This window comes from Pseudorasbora parva, chromosome 4, assembly GCF_024679245.1.
Source record: "Pseudorasbora parva isolate DD20220531a chromosome 4, ASM2467924v1, whole genome shotgun sequence".
In the NCBI taxonomy this organism is placed as follows: domain Eukaryota; kingdom Metazoa; phylum Chordata; class Actinopteri; order Cypriniformes; family Gobionidae; genus Pseudorasbora; species Pseudorasbora parva.
The window spans coordinates 17,394,942-17,415,487 of NC_090175.1; the positions used below are offsets into that span (position 1 = coordinate 17,394,942).

General features: G+C 36.6%; 1 protein-coding gene across 2 annotated transcripts; it reads left to right on the forward strand.

The window, feature by feature from the left end:
* Nucleotides 1–1,542: 1,542 nt before the first annotated feature.
* smu1b (SMU1 DNA replication regulator and spliceosomal factor b) lies at nucleotides 1,543–20,466 on the forward strand. Of its 2 annotated transcripts, XM_067441139.1 has the most exons (13): nucleotides 1,543–2,077; nucleotides 2,504–2,714; nucleotides 5,402–5,554; nucleotides 7,648–7,758; nucleotides 7,858–7,935; nucleotides 8,658–8,786; nucleotides 9,384–9,503; nucleotides 11,843–11,959; nucleotides 13,584–13,711; nucleotides 15,551–15,677; nucleotides 15,786–15,953; nucleotides 18,285–18,437; nucleotides 19,423–20,466. In XM_067441139.1, exons 1-13 carry the CDS (start codon nucleotides 2,052–2,054, stop codon nucleotides 19,519–19,521), a joined length of 1,620 nt encoding a protein of 539 aa, XP_067297240.1. In that variant the 5' UTR covers nucleotides 1,543–2,051; the 3' UTR covers nucleotides 19,522–20,466. The 2 variants fall into 2 exon arrangements, with proteins under 2 accessions (XP_067297240.1, XP_067297241.1); XM_067441140.1 differs by lacking the exon at nucleotides 1,543–2,077 and having other exon boundaries at nucleotides 2,578–2,714; nucleotides 5,381–5,554.
* The last annotated feature ends 80 nt before the right edge of the window (nucleotides 20,467–20,546 follow it).

The window sequence follows — 20,546 nt, forward strand, 5'->3', positions numbered from 1 at the left end:
CTCACCATTGACAGGGCTCAATCTGAGGGGCGGGATAAACGGTTGTCTTTCAACTCCCTCTGCACAGAATAGGATAGCGCCACAACCAACCAGAGCAACGTAAAGCGGAGTTAGCTGATGGATTAAACTTTCAACGTATCCGGCCGGCAAAACTGAACACATCTTTCCCTTGAGAATGACTACAGTGCTGTTATTTTCTCAAAGAAAAGCTTAACTCCAAGTCTTCCAGAGTCACAGCTAAAGCTAATTCGAAAGACCGCCGTTCGCCAGCTTTGTTTACAAGTAGCATGCAACTCTGCCATCATTATGTTAAGCCTGCCCACCAACTCTACACGATGTATAGACCATGCGATTCATTTTAACAACGATTCGATTCGTATCACGATTTGAGGTTGTCGATACGATTTAAGGACAATATTGGTTTATTTAGAATGATACGATCCGAAAGGATTCAGTGACTTGAAATCGAGTCAGTAACTTTTTAACCAAAAATTTTAATCAGTGTGACTGATTTGTTTCAGTCGAATCTAATTGTTGTTAAAACGAATCGTTACACCCCTAATAGACCAGGTCTGACCAGAGTTTGGTTTTTACAGCTCAGAAGTCTCTTGAGAATTACTACATTCGCGGCAGGTTAGATTTGCTGCTGATAGGGTGCGTCTAGATTTCTAGGCTACCTTTTCTGTCCTTTTTGGCCTATGTCTGACAGAGGTAATTTATGCTCAATGGAGGGCAGCAAAATCACACTAACAAATGTGGACACTAGAGACATGGCAAGCCATTTAACATTTATCCTGTACATTAATAGTATTCAAAATTTCAATAGTGACGAATAGCTTTTGTGTTTTTTTTACCACTGAATGCTATGGATGACTAGTTTAGATTCCAACTATTCATTTCTCACTGTTATGTGTTCCAGTTGTTGGTGTGTATTGTCATTTTACTAGCAGCTGTCTCAATACCACAAAGACAGTCTTCATGCAGTTATGTTTAGTTTATTACAGAGTGCATGTCTATCTTTACAGTACATACAAAAAATTATCTTAAATCTGAACTTTTGTGTCTTAATAGAAGAATCAGTAATGTGATGGATTTTTTAGGCAGGTTTAGACAGATTTTTTTTTTTTTTTACTGAAAAGGAATAGGCTACCAATGCTTTATATTATAATAGCATGCATATTTAATTCTGTTGCATTTTGCAGGTAGTTTAAGATTGGATTTAGATTTTTTTAATGTACTACAAGAGATACTAATATGAAAGCTATTACAATAATTAAAATATATATTTTTTAGTTTATAATGTAATGCATTTCTCCTAATGTCAACATTACATGAGCTCAAGATATTGTTTTAAGAAAATTGTAACATTGAAAATTGTATTATTTTAATTGTATTATAATAATGTGAAACCATTACATTGAGTTGCTAAAGACAGTTATTACTATGGAATTACATAAGAACTGAACAAAATATGTAGTCAACTAGTAACGTAAACAGTTTTACGCAATAAATATTAAATATGCTTGCCATAACATACAAATACTTGTCTGCGACACCTGTGATGCGTTCTGTATTCTAAATAGATTATTGTGTATTGCCAGATTGGACAATAACTGTCGATTGCTAATAGAGCAATGCTTTATATTTTTATATAAACTGATTAACGCCGTCAACACACTTTGCTATTAGTTCCTTATAAATAATGATTAAACGATTCACAGTATTCAGTGTGCTGCTTATAATACATCAGCTTTATGTTTTTGGTGCACGATGTCTCGGTACCTGATGGCAACCTTGCGTTTTTTTTTTTTTTTTTTTTCATGAATTCCTCCACACGCGTCATTAATACGCCCTCCCAAAAATCCGCAACAATTTGTGAAAGGTTCCTGTGATTTCAGACGCGTGAGCAATAAATACAACAGCACGTGTAATGGGCGGTTACGGCCACACGGTGTTCACGTGGCTGAGGACCAACACAACGCAGCCTAGGCGAATATATTGGCACATTCTCTATCCAGACGGTGACTACATCGACAGCCTCTAGCGCGACCATGGACCTTGAAGTGGAATCCGCAGAGTAAGTAAACCGCCATTCACTTCTAATCGAATGCATTGGATTCCATCACTTACTGTCTTTATTGACTACATATAAAGAAGAAATACAGTAGACGTGATAAACTTAACAAAGCTTCTGATTTTGATTGTTATAGCACAAAATAATTGCTAAATGACAATATTTTTCACTACGTCAGTGTGAGATAATTTTCACGTAAAGTTGGCGAAATCCAGTTTCTGCAGTCATCAGCCGCTGCGCTAGGCAAAAGTTTTGAGGAGAGTTCATTAATTATAATAGCAGTTATTAATTATTTTTTCAAAAATTCTACTTCTATTCAAGTAATGCAGATTAAACTCCACATTTTCACATAAAGATACAGACCGTTTATTTTGTTATACTATTTTGTCGAGTTATGTGACCGCTCGTATTACTGTCACATTTTTGCAGCGTGATTCGCTTGATCATGCAATATCTGAAGGAAAATAATTTGCACCGCACTCTGGAGACGCTTCAGGAGGAGACGACCGTCGCGCTCCACACGGTCGACAGCATCGACAGCTTTATCTCCGATATCAACAACGGACACTGGGATATAGTGTTGCTCGCAATCCAGTATCTGAAACTTCCCGACAAGCTGCTCATTGACCTGTATGAACAGGTAAATAAGTTACTTTTTACTTTCAAGTAAAAAAAAATAGCCTTCTCAGAAATGGAAAACTTTACAAACTGTTCATTTATATATAAAAAAAAAGAAAAGAAAAAAAAGGCAAACTAAGTAATATTCAGTATTATCAAGTGCAGCAATTCTTCAGGCAGACGCCTATACGCTACAGTGAAGGGACAGCACCCCCCAAAAAATCCAAACCTGATGAGTTTCTTTCCTCTGTTGAAAACAAAAGAATGTGTGCCTCTATTATGGTATTTTAAAAATTCCCCATTTTGTTTTCAATCACTGAAACACTTTCATTGTCTTATAAAATGCATTTATTTTTTACTTTATTGACTCAACGACTCCAAAAGGATTCGCTCAATGCTTTATTTTTCAAACCCCTCCTTTGCGTGAAGCGGTGGTTGGTCAGATGATCCAGTAAGTTGTGAATTGTTTACTGAGTGCAGCACATGCCAGAAACGGAACACCTATCCCTCCCCATTACTGGCTTGCAAAGTGTTGAACATTTTGTACAGTGTATTCAGACATGCCATTATTTTGCCAATTCGAGCCAGAGTCCGACGAGGAAACATCCAGCGTTGCTGATGAAGCAGAAGTCAATACACATACGACTGGAGCAGGACCTTTCTTAATGTAAGTGTCAGTGTAGTTTATGGCACTTCAGGCCGATTAAACATGCAGAATTGGAGTAAGAATATCTGACAAGTGATGTGCTGTAATCTCATTAATCTTGCTGTCTGACGCTATTTGTTAGTTCAGTGTAACTCGTCACAGGCAAATTAATTGCCAAATTTATTAAGGTTTACATGTGGGAACTGTATCAAAATGAGGCTGAAAATGCGGACAATATGCTGCTCGTTGACGTCCCAACGAAACGGCTTGTGATTCGTTTTAAAAACGATTTGTTTAGTTGACTCAGAGTCGACTTACTTTTGAGAAACAATAAATTAATATACGGTGCACTTTCAGATTTAAACCTTTGTATAAAAAAATAATTTAAAAAAATAAAACAAAATCCGTCATAGGGGCACTTTAACCCTTTAGAACCTAAAGCTAAAAAGGGGCGTTTTCACATATTTTGTTTTTTTGACTGTAGAATTATAACACAATGTGCTATCCTCAAGTGCAAGGTGTTATTTTTTTCAGAAGACAACTGGCTTTCAATAAATTACAGTTATTGACCCTCACTGTATATGGTAAGTTTGAAAATAGAATTTAAATAGGCAAAAACTGCAAAAACGGGAATACATTTTACTGCTTTTTATTGAGAAAAAATCAGAAACCCACTGAACGAAAGAATCTAACACTTTAAACTTGAAGAATAAACTATAATACATATATACAAGTCTTTTTGTGACACTGGGTTGCAGAGTTTTCACTCAGGAGCCTTTTTCTTTACCCCACGGCCCCTCTGAGGTGGTGTTGTGGAGGGCCCGATTGCTTTTGTATAAGCCACACTGGGGAAAAAAACAAAACAAGCTTGTATTACAAACTCACAATATATGTATAAATGTATTTTCCATTATAAAATAATACATTAAAGCAAAATTGTAAAAAAACAAAATAAACACTTATAAATGCAACCAAATAACAATGACGTAATAATACAAAATAATTACTTACACACATGCCAACACACACATGTACACATCACACACATGTAAACACATACACATGCATGTAAACACATGAACACAGACAAACACATGAATGCCATGCATGCAAACACATTTGAACAAACGCAAACACATGAATGTAGTGCATGTAAACACATGAACGACACATGCAACGCATACGCGCGTGTACACACATACACATACACACACACACACACACACACACACACACACACACACACACACTATGATGCATGAAACAGGGATATTTTTAACTAAAACATTGAATCTATGCCTATTTCACCGACATTTCTCACAGTTTCAGCATAGAAAAGACAAGCTTCACTTACCAATCCATGTCTAGATCAAGGGTAGCAACAAATGCCTCCTCAACATCTGAATATGCAGTCTCTGGGTCTGAAGAGTCCCTCTCAGCCGCTTTCCAAGTGTCAAAGATAAACTCAATAGCCTCCTATCTTGTATACACTGTCTTCACCATGCTTTTGTCCTTTTTTAATTCTGTTTTGGAATCTAAAAATCCATAAAACTCTGCCGCGCTCCGTATCTCCGTTCTATTCGCCCCTTCCCGCTCCCCCCCGAAAGCCACGGTGATTTGCCGATGGAAAACATGACATTACCGTAATAAGCCGTATATAGGCGGAAAGCGCAGGATGTCTACTTTCAGGAGCAATTTAAATTATTATGATAGTGCAAAGGGTTGAAGAGTTACGGTAACTTCAATACAGCTTGGTTGGCTGTGTCGTCGACGACACGTTCGGTTTTAAAGGGTTAAAGAACGCTGGTAATCAAACACTTTAGGATATCTTCTTTTGTGTTCAGCAGAAGAAAGAAACTCGTACAGGTTTGGAACAACTTGAGGGTGAGTAAATGATGACAGAATTTTCGATTCTGTGTGTGAACTATCCCTTTACAGTAATTTTTCCCACAGTTAAAGTTAGAAGTTTGCCTAAAGTTCATTGGTGTCTGGAGTCTGGTTGCTGTTCATACCTGTGTTTTAACTGGGCAAGGATTGGATAGGTTCTGTTGTTGTATGTGTAGATTGTGCTGGAGTTGATTGAGTTGGGCGAGTTGGGAGCAGCCCAGTGCTTACTGAAGCAAACTGACCCCATGATCATGCTTAAACACACCCAACCTGAGCGCTACTCACACATGGAGGGCCTTCTCACCCAGCCATTCTTTGACTCACAAAAGGTAAGTGTTTAAGTCTAATTATGTAAATAGTATCAATAAATGGATTAATGGTTCAGATGAGATTTTCGATCATAGTCCAGGTGTTCCAAAACATTTTTGTCAGCCGAACCCCTTAGATGAAAATTATTTATGTAAAATACCCTCTGAGATTTTAAGTTAATTTAATGTCCCATTTGCATGTTAAAATATTTAAAATATTAATATTTATAATATTAATTTTGATTGTTTTTATTTTAAAATTATTTATATATATATGGTTGCTAGTATATTAAACCTATTATTATCGTGGTTGTTGTTTTAACTCCAATTCTAAAAATTAAAATATAAATTCAATACATTGCTGTTGTCAATTAAAGTTTTATCTGATAATTATATACAGCATTTTACAAAAGTGAGTGCACCCCTCACACTTCTCAAGGGACAATACTATAGAAATGAAACATGGATATTTTTAGAGTAGTCAGTGTGCTGCTTGTATAGCAGTATAAATTGACTGTACTCTGAAAATATCTTAACATACAGCCATTATTGTCAAAAACTGTGTCCCAAGTGTCAATATTTTGTGTAAGAACCATTGTTATCTAGCTCTGCCTTAATCCCCCTGGGCAAGGAATTCCCCAGAGCGGCACAGGTTGTTGCTGGGATCATCTTCCACTCCTCCATAATGACATCATGGAGCTGCTGGATGTTAGACACATGCCGCTTCTTCACCTTCGAGGTGCTCAATAGGTTTTAGGTCTGGAGACATACCTCCACCACCTTCATCTTCGGAACGTCACAGTTCATGTTTCCCTCAATGAAGCGCAGCTCCCGAGTACCAGCAGACCTCACACAGCCCCAGACCATGATGCTACCACCACTATACTTGACTGTAGGCAAGACACAATGTTCTTGGTACTCCTCACCAAGGTGTCACCACACATGCTGCACATCATCTGAGCCAAACAAATTTATCTTGGTCTCATCAGATCAGTAATTCATGTTCTTGGACAGGATGTCTTCAGCAAACTGTTAGCGGGCTTTCTTGGGAGCCAGCTTCAGAAGAGGCTTCCTTCTGGGCCATACACACCGACGGTCTGAGCACTGACAAGCTGACTTTCCACTTCTTGCAGCGCTCGTGCATCTGTTCTTTGAAGCTTGAACTTCTTTGATTGACCCTTGTTAGGCTTGTTCTGACTAGAACCAGTTTTGGAAAACTTCTGTATGACCCTGGCCAATGTACTGTAACTCAGATTCAGGGTGTTACCAACCTTCTCATAGCCTAGGGCTAGGCCATCTTTGTGGAGAGCAACAATTCTAATTCTCAGATCCCCAGATAGTTGTTAGCCATGAGGTGCCATGTTGAACACCCAGTGGTCAGCATGAGAGAATTGTACTCAATCTGGGAAATTTTTACAACTCTAATACAAGATACGCACATTTGTATGCTCCTGTCAAGCAGACAAAAACATGAACATTTGTTGAATAGGAAATGTGGCTTTGCATGGTACCGCAGTTTTTTTTTTGTTGCCAGCTATTTTTGACAATAATGGCTGTATGTCAAGTTATTTTCAGAGTACAGTAAGTATATTGTTATACAAGCAGCACACCCAACTACTCTAAAGTTTATCCAAGTTTCATTTCTATATAATTGTCCCTTGAGCAGATATACTAAAATGGTTGCTGAAACGTGAGGGTTGTACTCACTTTTGTAAGATGCTGTATATGCCTAAAAAATATTTGATTTCACACTGTAAGTTACAATGAAGAATGAACCCTGTTTGAGTGCATGTGAATTTATTGCATAGAACAACATTATTTGATGTAATAAGCTATTTTTCGTCTATGTGCGAGATTTTCAGTTCATACGCTGCTATCGGGAAATAACTAAAAGAAAGTGCAGTAAATGGTAAAACTACAAACCAGTGTGTTTATAATAAATTAAAATTATAATAATTACAAGTGTGCAACATCAAGCAGTATAACAGGCTGTTTTTTACAACTAAAATAACCGGTAGCCTCACACATTTAAGTTAGAAATTGGCGCACCCACTCTTATGTTAAAAATAAGGTGGGTTATGTGATGATTCACTCTTCTTTTGTCTCGCCTACAGGCATATCCAGTGGGCAGCAGTAAAGAGAAGCGCAGACTGGCTATCGCTCAAGCTTTTGCAGGAGAGGTCTGTTTGGTGCCACCTTCTCGCCTCATGGCTCTTCTGGGCCAGGTTTGCTACCTTTTATGTATGTTTTACCTAACCAGTCACATTCTATTTATCTGTTGTACCTGTTGTATTGCGTGTATCACATATCTTTTGTTTTTATAGGGCCGTGTATGTGAGGGGGCTCTATACAGGTTACAGGAAACCAAAGCACTAAGGCAGTTTGGCTCATTAGCAATGCTGGTAAGTAAAAAAAAACTGTTTTCATGTGATAAGCATGACATACATAACATACATATGTACATAAGTAACTTTGAAATAACCTTTTTGCCGCAAATGTACTGCAAAAGCTCCAAAGAACACTGAAGACAAGCAGAAATTAGATATACAGATCTGCTTATAGTATGTCAGTCACACTCATCAGGAAAATGAGTGAAATGCACACAAAACACACATTTTATCAAATCATGTGTTATTAATGCGGTTCACTTCTGCGATTTAGTATGATTGTGTTCACATCAGCAGCAAACCGTACCGGAGTTCACATGAACTGAGCCCCAGACCACCTTTTTAAGTTGACTTGGGTATGGTTCGCGGATGTGCACCCAAGTTTGGAAGACAGCACATCATCCAAACTAACCAAACTCTGACATCAATCAAACTGGGTGCGCACCAAAAGTGCTAGTGTGAAAGCACCCTTAATGTTGGTTCATTTGAGTTAAATAACTCTGTAGATGTTCATCATTTCCAGCTATAAAGCAGCTGAAGCCAATAGTGTCATCGTCCAGCTCAGTTCAGTTCAAGTTTTGTTCTGATCCAGTATTCAGTGCAGACAAATAATATTAATTTCTATATGTATATTCACACTGTACTAGAACTCTATGCCATCTCTATCATTGCAGCTGTATTATTCTTCAACTTTATGACTTCTCTTTTTTTGTTTCTTACTCTTTGTCTTTTCTAAGTCTCTGAAGTGGCAGCAGCACCAGGGTCTCTTACCTCCCGGTATGTCATTGGAACTGTTCCGGGGGAAAGGTGCATTGAAGGACATGGAGGAGGAGCGCTTCCCTACTCAGCTCAGTCGCCTCATAAAGGTGCTGTAAACACAGCAGTGTGATATCAGGTCATTTCATAGCCAAAAGAGGCTTGTGAGAGATGTTGTGATGTAAAACATTGTAGACGCATAGACAGAAATGTACATTTCATTATGTAAAGAATGTGGTAAAAGATTATATTAAAGAATGGAAAAGACTATGACTTTTAAAAAGGTGCATGTTTTAATTTACGATACAAATAAGTTATGGATGTTATGGTCTCCATTATAAGGCATCTTATCAAAATATCTTGCATGCTACAGGACTCAGCATATGGACATTTAATTGCTTTTGTGACCTGAGGCTTTCATTTGTATCCTGGACTCTCCGTATTTTGTTCTTCATTGCTCGCTTTGACACTCTAGACTTTTGGAATAATATTAACAGACAATTATTTGGGGGGTTGATGGTGTCTCATGGAATTGTTGGAACAATATTTATAGTTCAAAGTGAGAATATTAATTATATATATATATATATATATATATATATATATATATATATATATATATATATATATATATATATATATATATATATATATATATTTGTAATAATATTAATGTTTTCCATTTTCTTTCTGTATGTATGATACAGTTTGGGCCAAAATCACATGTAGAGTGTGCTCGATTCTCTCCTGATGGACAGTATTTGATTACTGGATCTGTTGATGGTTTCATTGAAGTCTGGAACTTCACCACTGGTAAAATTCGGAAGGTGAGTGAGTATATACCAGCCATCAAATAAATTATATTCCACATAAATTAAGAAAAAATATTTATATATTTTTTATATACATTTAACTTCACTGACATTTTTGGATGAGAACTAAATTTAAAGATAATTACTTTTTATCTCACAATTGTGTTTAAATCTTGCAATATACTTGCTATACTTTATAACTTGCAATTCTGCAGAAAAAAAGTTGTGAGCTATAAGTTGTGAGCAGAATTGTGAGCTATAAACTCAGAATTGCACGTTTATATCTCACAACTCTGACTTTATAACTTGCAATTCTGAGTTCTTTTCTCAGTACTGTAAGGTATAAACTCGCAATTGCGAGTTATAAAAAGAGAGAATAAGTCAGAATTGTGAGATATAAAGTCAGAATTACCTTTTTTAGTTTTATTCTGTGGCGAAAACAAGCTTTGTCTTCTGCATAGCTGCTTGTTACTGAATTGAACTTTTCAATTTCCATAGTTTTGAACTCAGCTGAAACGATGTTGAACTAAACTGAGCTGAATAATGACACAACTCTCTGCTTTACAGCTGAAACTGATTAATTTAATGTTGGCAACCGAAAAGTTGAAAAATACTATGGAAGTCAACAAAAGTTGCCTTGTTGACTTCCATAGTATTTGTTTAGCATACTGTGGTAGTCAATGGGGCCCATACACTGGTTGGTCAACCATATTCTTTAAAATATCTATTTTTGTGTGTGTGTTAGTTTTTTTTTTTGGGGGGGGGGGGGGGGGGGGGGGTTGTTCAGCAGAAGAAAGAAACTCATACAGGTTTGGAACAACTAGAGTGAGTAAATGATGACAGAATTTTCATTTTAGGGTGAACTATCCTTTTAACTCTGTTACTCTCCAGATGTTATGCAAGAGGAATCATGTCTTGACTGTGGTTAGTCTTTGTCGAGTGTAATGCCAGAGTGTTTGGCGTCCTGTGTGGATGAAATCATTGAGCTGTGTATTGAAATGACAAGGCATTGGCAAGGGTAGTTCTTGGCGGGGAAGAACAGCAGCACAGCAGTTTTCAGTATATTCAGCTTCAGATGATGGGCATTCATCTGGGGAGAAATGCTTGCCAGACAAATGATTCGTGAGGGCACTGTAACTGGCTGTCAGAGGGTAGGGAGGGAGAATTAAATTGGTTATCATCAGCATAAGATTAATAGAAGCTATAAAAGTTAACTTTACTAAATGATTTGTTGTAATCGGACAATAAAACGCCTTGAGTTCTGTAACAAAACTTCAAGTTGACTTTCATTTGCCTTTTATTGAATGACTTCATTTAATTGCTGTTCAATGCTTGATTTTATGGAGTGTAGCAGAGATGGGCGTCTTTCCAGCAGGTTCATCTAAGGTTCTCTGACAAATATGCAGTATGTTCACTAGATTGTTTTGTAAACTAAAAGTAATCATACATTCTTAAAAGCTTCTTTATTGGTATCAATGGTGCCATAAAGAACCCACTCAAAGGCACAAAAGGTTCTCCACAAACTTAAAAATAAAGGCTCCAAAAAGAGTTTTTTACAGAGGACGAAGAAGTTATGGGTTACCATCTTTGGCCTTCATGCCATGTCACTTTAGAATTTCCACTATAAAGAGCTTTTTGTGCAATAAATAGACAAAACATAGATAAATGTTAAAGGTTCTTCAAGGAAAAGTCAATGCCAATGAAGAGCCTTTTTTTTTTAAGAGTGAATATTGGGGGAAGAAAATATTTTAAGAACTTTTCACTTAAAGGTTCTTTTGGAAACCCCTTTTAGGGACATTTATTTTTAAGAATGTATATTAACAAAAAATAAACTTAGTCTATATTCATCTGTATATTTTCAGAGCCTGATCTTCCCAACCACACAGCTCAAGAACATCATATTCTTGATGCATGGAAGAGGCAACACGCGTGCGCTGTCCTAGTCCCGTTTTGTGGGAGCAAGAAAACAAGTTTTCACATTAAGTTTGGCTTAATTTTTCTGTCGGGAGAGCCTTGATTTTGACTAAAACCTCAGAGGAATAGAATATGGGTCACCCTAACACTATGACGTCTATTAGGTTGAAGCAGTTGGGAACAAAAATAAATCCTGGCCTGTTCTCAGACATGGACTTTCACCACTACTGGGGAATTTGAATATACAGTATGAAACTCAAATTGTGTTTTTCAGGCTGGAATAGTGTGTTATGATAGTGGTTCTTTGTTGTAGACATAATAAAGTATCCTAACTATCTCAAGAACCCCATCATGTGTGTGTATTTTCCCTTAGACCGTTGCCAAAAGCCATATTTATGAGTGATGGTTTGCCTGTCTGTGTTTGTTTCTTGTGTGAGTAGGATCTGAAGTACCAAGCTCAGGATAATTTCATGATGATGGATGAGGCTGTGCTGTGCTTGGCAGTAAGTCATGACTCCGACATGATCGCCTCTGGAGCTCAGGATGGAAAGATACAGGTATGGACCTTGCTCATCACCGATCAACATTTTCACTTGTATTCTATTGTATGCTTCAGACTCTCTAGTGTTTGTCCATAAGAATAAGCACCAAAATATCAACGACTTCACAGGTGTTAGCTGTTTAAGTGAATAAGTGAAAGGTAGTCAACCTACATGCTTGGTTCCTAGCAGATCTAAGAAACATGGTCCTTCTTATCAAACAAATGAATAATTTCACACACTGTCTCACATTTTGAGTCATACTGAAGGAAGGTTTCTGGTTTACTATTTTTGTGGTGACTTAATGGTTTTTTATACCGTACAAACCTCAATGTAGGTCCCTGCGGTGACAAGTTCCCATGAGTCCGTGTACATTCAGGTTGATCGAAAAACATGAATGCACACACACACACACCCTTATGGGGACTAAAATGTGGACAAGGATTTCAGATATTACTATCTTTGTGGGGACATTTTGTCCTTTAGGGTTTAGCAAGACCTCAATTAAGGTCCCCATGAGTAAGTGTGCATTCAAGTCTCCACTGGGATAGAAAAAAATGAACACACACACACACACACACACACACACACACACACACACACACACACACACACACACACACACACACACACACACACACACACACACACACACACACACACACACACACACACACTCGTTTTTGTGACATATGGGGACATTCCAGAGGCGTAATGGTTTTTATACAGTACAGACCGTATTTTCTATCCCCTTACACTGCCCCTAAACCTACCCATCACAGGAAACTTTCTGCATTTTTACTTTCTAAAAAAAACCTCATCCTGTATGATTAATAAGCATTTTGAAAAGTGAGGACATGGCCAATGTCCTCATATTTCACCCCCTCCTTGTAATACCTATGTCATACCCATGACACATTTGTGTCCTCATATGTCACAAAAACATGCCCACACACACACACAAACACACACACACACACACACACACACACACACACACACACACACACACACACACACACACACACACACACACACACACACACACACACACACACACTGTTTCTTGAGCAGTAAATAAGCATATTAGAATGATTTCTGAAGGATCATGTGACACTGAAGACTGGAGTAATGATGCAGAAATTTCTGCTTTGCCATCATCAGGAATACATTTAAAATAACTCTAGAAAAAAGTGATTTTAAATTGTAATAATATTTCACAATATTACTAATTTTACTCTAGTTTAGATCAAATCAATGCAGTCTTGGTGAGCATGGGAGATTTAGCAATCATACCAAAACTTTGAATGGTGGCGTATCTTGAGGCTTTATATTGAGACCTTTGTAGGTCTAAAAGGCAAATTTTAAATAAATTAATATAATTAGTCTTTAATCACACTGCATCTGATTATAATTGTGACTGCAGTACTTAATTAACATGCTGAAATAGTAGAGCAGCTGCTCATTCATTAATATTTTAAAGTCCCTGTTTGGATGTGATTTTAATTCAGTGTTTCATGGAGCACGATTTGTCATCTTCATTGAACGATGATGTTCCTCGTTGCACACCATTAGATCAATTGAATTTACCTATCGCCGCTCAGTGCGTTATGTGATAAGATGCATCGTTTTGTTATTCCAGGTTTGGAGAATTCTGAATGGGACATGTCTGAACAGATTAGAACGAGCCCACAGCAAAGCGGTCACCTGTGTCTGCTTCAACAAGGACAGCAGTCAGCTATTAAGTGCCTCCTTTGACCAGATCATCAGGTTTAACATGCTTTTATATTGTCTGAATATCAAAAGGCCTTATTTTGTTTCTTATTTTTCCTTAATTGGTGTAAGAATTGTTCCAGTAAGAAGGAAGAGTGAGCTATCTTAGTACAGTGTTTTGCCATGGGTACTTTGTAGACAGAGAAGGCGGGGAGGAGGAAGTCGTGGTCTGGGTGTTAAACATCATTAGGAATATTCCGTCACATGCTCAGACTCAGTATCTCTCCCTCTCTTGCAGAACAGACTGCAGCACTGGCTATGGCTGGGTGTCAGTTCTAGGCTCTCATGGTGCATGTGGGTGGAAAGCACCATGATTGGCCACGTGCATGAGAGAGGGAGCATGCACAGATAATGTGTTTCTGCTCCTTGCTCAGCTGCCCAAACAGCGGCTGACTGAGGCAGACGTTTTGTCATTCCAGCTCCTTAGCTGGAAAGGGAGTGGGAGGGGGAGGTGAAATGGCAAGCTGCTCTGCGATTGGCCAATTATTGATAAATACTAGCTCCTCCCGCTTTGCAATGGATTGGATTTATGCTGTCGGTAGTGTATGTGAGGGAGACACGTGAATGCCTGGCGTTGAAGATGATGAATTAAAGTTGACCTTTTTCAGTTATTTGACATTGGTCAATTTTGGTTGAGCTGTCGTGTGTTTGGAAATCTTTTCAGGAACGTAGTAGGTACATTTTAGGGGGTTGGTTAGCGCACATGACAAACGAGGTATTTCAGTTAACATGCTGTATCTGTTGTTGGCAAAGAGATGAAGCGGATGTGGAAGAAATGGAAATGAATCAAGGTCTAGGTGTTTCAAATCATTAGGAATATTCAATCACATGCCTAGAGTGAAAGTCTCTCTCTCTCTCTCTCTCTCTCTCTCTCTCTCTCTCTCTCTCTCTCTCTCTCTCTCTCTCTCTCTCTCTCTCTCAGCCCTGACTGCAGTAGTTCTGCGGCTGGGCGTCAATGCTAGACTCTCATGGTGCGTGTGGGTGGTATTTCTTGTGCACGAGAGGAGAGAATATTTTAGTAAAGATGATAAAATCACGTTTTTTTAAGCCGTAGACAAAGGTTGTGTTGTTTTGCTGTGCTTTTAAAATGGAATTATCTTTGATAATGATCTCTTACTTTAAAAAAATAGAATAAAATTCTGTATGATCTATAAGCTTGTTTCCTCATGGGAACAACTTTTTGTTTTGTTATTTTTTTGCTTGAGCGTTTGGATTGCAAATTGATCAAATGACGTAGGTTCCAGGCAAAAGTTGTGTTGTTTTTCTGTCTTCTATTATGACATTGATGTATGATTTTAAAATTGTCTTTGAAAATGATGATTCATAACGAATCATGATATCATAACATGTTTTGTTTGTATGTTCAGCATTTTGCTTTTGTTTTGTTTTGTGTGAACGAAATCTCTGATGATAATGATTGATTAATGACATACTATGTGTTTTGTTTTTATGTTTTGCTGTTTTTTTTTGTGTCACTCCATTGCTTAAGCTTTTTAAATAAATAAATTAAATTTTTGAATTGCAAACTTGATAAAAATTACAGATGTTCCAGTCGAACATTTTGTCGTTTTTCTGTTTTCTCTTATGACACTGATGTATAATTTTAAATTTCTCTTTGATGATAATGATTCATCATTACAAAAGTTGTGTTGTTTTTGTGTCTTCTATGATTTACATTTTCTCTTTGATGATGAATATTGATTAATGACATCATAATGTGTTTTTGTTTTGTTGTCTTTTCTTTTTTTTGTCACTCTATTGCTCAAGCTTTTTTAAGAGATAAGTTGAATTTGTGGATTGTGGTTTCATTCCTAACTCCTGGATTTGTTTAATCAGGCTTCATGGTTTGAAATCAGGAAAGACGCTGAAGGAGTTTAGAGGCCACACGTCTCATGTAAATGAGGTCATCTTCTCACACGATGGCCAGCATGTCATTAGCGCATCGGCAGATGGCTCGGTAAAGGTAGGTGTTCATACTGTGGCAAACCACAGCTTATAGCCTATGCATTTTCAATGACTACATTTATATTTATTTGTTTAGGTTTCCTTACTTCGTTTTTTTTATTTTTAGGTCTGGAACATGAAGACAATGGATTGCACCCACACAATTCAAACCCCTGACATTCCTGAGGGTACAGACATCACTGTTAACAATGTTGTGCTCGTCCCAAAGACTCCTGAGCACTTTGTTGTGTGTAATAGGACCAACACAGTGGTTGTTATGAACATTCATGGCCAGGTGAGAATAAAAATGTACCTGCATATGACACATCACAGACATAAAGAAAGATACTCTGCATCCAGCTAAATATATACCACGATTATTTTAAAGTCCCCCAGTAGTCAATAACGGTATCCCTTAACATTCATCTTTGAATACCATGGTAATTCATATGATTAGCCTATTGCTTGACTAATCATGTGTTGCTGATGTTGCATAAAACATGTTCCCGTTCTCTATCTCAAAGTCAGACAGTTACCTTCTGAAAATCAGCATTATTAGAAATGTTTTGAACAACATAGAACAAAGGCATATACTTTATTATATGAATTTACCTGATTTTTCATATAAAAAAATATATACCAGGATAACCTGGCTATTCATGAGATTCTCCTGCTTTAGAGCGGTTATAGTTAATGATAACGCAAAATCTTTGATGCAGTTGTTTACACAAGGTAGTTTTTAATGTAAGAAACGCCAGCGCTTTCAAACCGTGCTTTTGAGACTGTCTTTGCTGCACTGCAGTTTTAAGGAGAAAATACTCAGCAATGGTGAATTTTCTCATGGTTGTCTTAAAGCATATTAAAAACACCAAATAGGAGTTAGAATTTTTTTTTTTTAGTAATTTTGAGCTCATACTGTAATATTTACATTATGAGACCATTATTACATAACCAACTCTCCAAAAACATGTCATATTTTAATTATTGTAATAGCTTTTAAAACAGATACAATTTGTATTCCCTTACAGTACATCTTAAACTACAGTACCTGCGAAGTGCATATTATATTATTATATTTAGTGTTTATTATTATATGTTTATTAAATATAAAGCATTGTTATTATTTTAGAGTAGATTTTAAAAATCTTAGCCTGCCTACAAAATCCACCAGATTACTGATACTACTACTATTATATTTACTAGTATACATATGTATACTTACTGTTAAATGACAAATAGCGTTAAATGACAATACTGTTAAAATGTACAAAAACATAATCAATATACTAATGTGTGTGTACAGGTATATGTGGTTTATGAGGACATAAATATGTATAATGACATGGGTATTACAATGTAAACATGGTTTATGAAGACACTTCCGGTGTCCTTGTAAACCAAATGGCTTAAAACTTTAAAAAAAAAAAAAACAGAATTTTTGTGTGATAGGTTTAGGGGTTGGGTGGGGGATAGGAGATACTGTTTGTACAGTAAAAAATAAAATAAAATCATTACACCTATGGAGAGTCCCAGTAAACTGTGTGTGTGTGTGTGTGTGTGTGTGTGTGTGTGTGTGTGTGTGTGTGTGTGTGTGTGTGTGTGTGTGTGTGTGTGTGTGTGTGTGTGTGTGTGTGTGTGTGTGTGTGTGTGTGTGTGTGTGTGTGTGTGTGTGTGTGTGTGTGTGTGTGTGTGTGTGTGTGTGTGTGTGTGTGTGTGTCTGTGTCTGTGTTGAAAAATACAGTACAACACACCCCTGCGTTGAGTTTTGTGATGTAAAAAAAGAACAAACGAAAGATAAATAACTTTTACACCTTTAAACTACTACTACCACTAGTAGTAGTAGCAGTATTTGTAATCTGGTGGATTTTGTAGGCACATAAGACATTTTTTTATGTTCTATAAAGGAATCATTTGTAATAATACAAATAATAATGATAATTGCATAGATATTTAAATCTGTTTCATTTTGTAGTAGTATTAGTAGTTTAAAACTTGATTTAAATATTTCAAATTGTACTGTAAGGGAATACTAATATTTTTTATGTTTTAAAATCTATTACAATAATGAAAATATTACATGTTATTAGTGAATTTATAATGTAATACATTTCTCATAATCTAAAATGTATTACATTATGAGCTTAAGATTTTATTACGTTTTGAGAAAATTATTACATTATGAACGTTTTATTACAATAATATTGTAATACTTTATGTGCAGTCATTACATTATGAGTTGCTGGGGTCTTTAAAATATTCACACTGGAGTGGAAATAATAGTAACTATGTAACATAAGTATATATTTTTTTCCAGCAGTATTAAGACATCAAAAATGTATACCATTTATGAATTGGAAAACCTTGACTAAAGGTTGGATGAGCAGAAGTTTAAAAAACGCTGCAAACTTCTATTGCAGGATGTGAGGTTTGCTAAAAATAGCTAAGCACTTAATATTCAGACTGTCTGATGGCGTATCCTTATTCAGCCGCCTCCCCCACTCTTTTCTTGACGCGTTCGGTGACTCACTCTTGCATGCTTTTTGGTACTTGCTGAAGCGTGCCTTTACTTTTTTCGTCTGCGTTGCACTTGCTGACTCTCTTGCTCCCCTCCCCTTTTCTTTCCCAGGTGATGAGAAGTTTCTGTTCAGGCGTAAGAAGGGGGGGAGACTTTGTTTGCTGCACGTTGTCTCCACGTGGAGAGTGGATTTATTGCGTGGGAGAGGACTATGTGCTGTACTGCTTCAGCACCATCACTGGCAAGCTAGAGAGAACCCTCACGGTACCGTCCGCCCTCACAGCACATGCTGCATATCCACGAGATCTGTTTTGGTTTGGTGAAGTGTGATGTATATTAGACCTGTTAGAGATATATATTAAATCTGAATTAGAAATTAAACTTCTCTTTTATGATCTTTTTGATGATCTTTCATTTTGTTATGTTTTTGGGTTTTAATTTTACTCCTTTGTGCAAGCTTTACTTTTTACTGGAATAATTTGTGTATGATCCCTGATCCCCATTACAGGGTGTCCCTACACTTTTTAAATTTAAACAATAATTTCTTTGATTAGGGATGGGTGATACGTACCACTTATTTTGTTTTCGATATGATACCGATACTTTCAAGGCCAGTATCATCGATACCGATACGATACTTTTAAACTTAATATTTTCAATTATTAAATTATTTAAATGACTTAGAGTAAAGATACCCACTTAACATATTTGAAAGGTATTTTAACATTCAATATGCCTTAATTGCAACTTATTAGAACATATTTTTTGATAAAATGTTTATTTGTAGTGGTAACCATGGAAATCTACAAATACTAGTTGTATTACACTGTAGTAAAAAATCCTTTGATTAAGCTACACTTTTTAATTAAATCAGTAATTTCTTTGACGATGATTGATTCCTGACATACGTTTTGTTATGTTTTTTTGTCCCTCCTTTGATTAAGCTACACTTTTGAAAGAAATCAATATTTTATATGTTTTGTTTTTGTTTTGTTTTAGGGTGTCACTCCTTTGCTCAATCCACAAATTCAACTCATTTCTTTAAAAAGTAAAGCTTGTTCTACCGAATACCTGGATTTCTTTGATCAGCCTTCATGGTTTTAATCAGGACATATGCTGAATTTATAATTGAAACATTTGATTAATGCCGTACCTGTAAAGAGGACCAAAGATTTGATTGTATGTCTGAATCAGATATAAAAAAACTGCTTTTAAATTAAACAAGTACTTCTGTGTACATCCTTTACAGGTACATGAAAAAGATGTGATTGGCATAACCCATCACCCCCATCAGAATCTCATCGCCACATACAGTGAGGATGGCCTACTGAAACTCTGGAAGCCCTGAGTCTTGTCCTTCATAATATGGACTCTGTGTCTTGTGTTTCTATGTTCTGGATTTGTGGCATCCCCCCCGCCCCAACACGCGCGCACACACACACACGTCTCTAATTTTATATGCCTGCTATGAAATTGTGTTCCATTCAAGGAATTCAAATATTCATCTTTCCACATTATGCTTTGAGAGGCTGATGTGCCAAAAAACTAGGTCCACAGCATCATAAGATACAGGACCATCTGAAACTAACTTCATTATACTTACGTTCCTCTGTCTCTGGTGGTAAACATGAAAAACTGCATGAATGTACTGGTCTTTTACTATTATTAAGGGCTTTGTAGTATTTATCTGTGATAATATCTGCATGCAAGATTTAGCCCGAACAAAATTAATGTGGTAAATGTACTGGTTTTCTTTGCAAAGACCATTCTTGAAGTTTGACATCTTTTATGTGAATGTATGTATTATCTTTGATCATTTTGGCCAAAGAAAAATAATCAGTATGTACTTGCTCATGTGCACTAGTCTTGGACACATTGAGGACATTCACATATTTGTACTTGTGTACATTTAGAATTCTGAAACGTTTAGAATTCATACGGTACAATATTGTGTTGATTATAATGGTTCGGTGTGTTTTAACACTCAACCAAGCACATCTACTTGTACTGCATGCAGGTGAACACATTATGCAGTGACTGCAATACTGTAAGAGTAATCAGTGTGGTTTATATTCTGATATTTACAGATTATTTTGTATCAAAGATATTCACTTTTGTTTGAATACTGGTATAACACAAGTGTAAGTCTCCAAGTGTCTTACAGTGTTGGTTAACAATGTGCTGATATTGCTGCAGTTTAATTAAAATTCAAGCATGTATAATCCATGATCTTTTCAAGAAGGATTTGTCATTTAGATTCATCATTAACTGGTTATATGTGGATTTCTTGATATTTAGTAGCAAAGACATCTTGATATGGAAGATGTTCATGATTTCTGTGGAAGGTGGATCTTTAAATGTTAAAATCAAGAA

Bases quoted from the DNA above. Each gene is read 5' to 3' on its own strand.
- smu1b (XM_067441139.1), top strand. From the start codon at position 2,052: ATGGACCTTGAAGTGGAATCCGCAGA. The intron at 7,759-7,857 runs GTTTGCTACCTT...TTGTTTTTATAG, and splicing joins TCATGGCTCTTCTGGGCCAG to GGCCGTGTATGTGAGGGGGC. The intron at 18,438-19,422 runs GTACCGTCCGCC...CATCCTTTACAG, and splicing joins AGCTAGAGAGAACCCTCACG to GTACATGAAAAAGATGTGAT.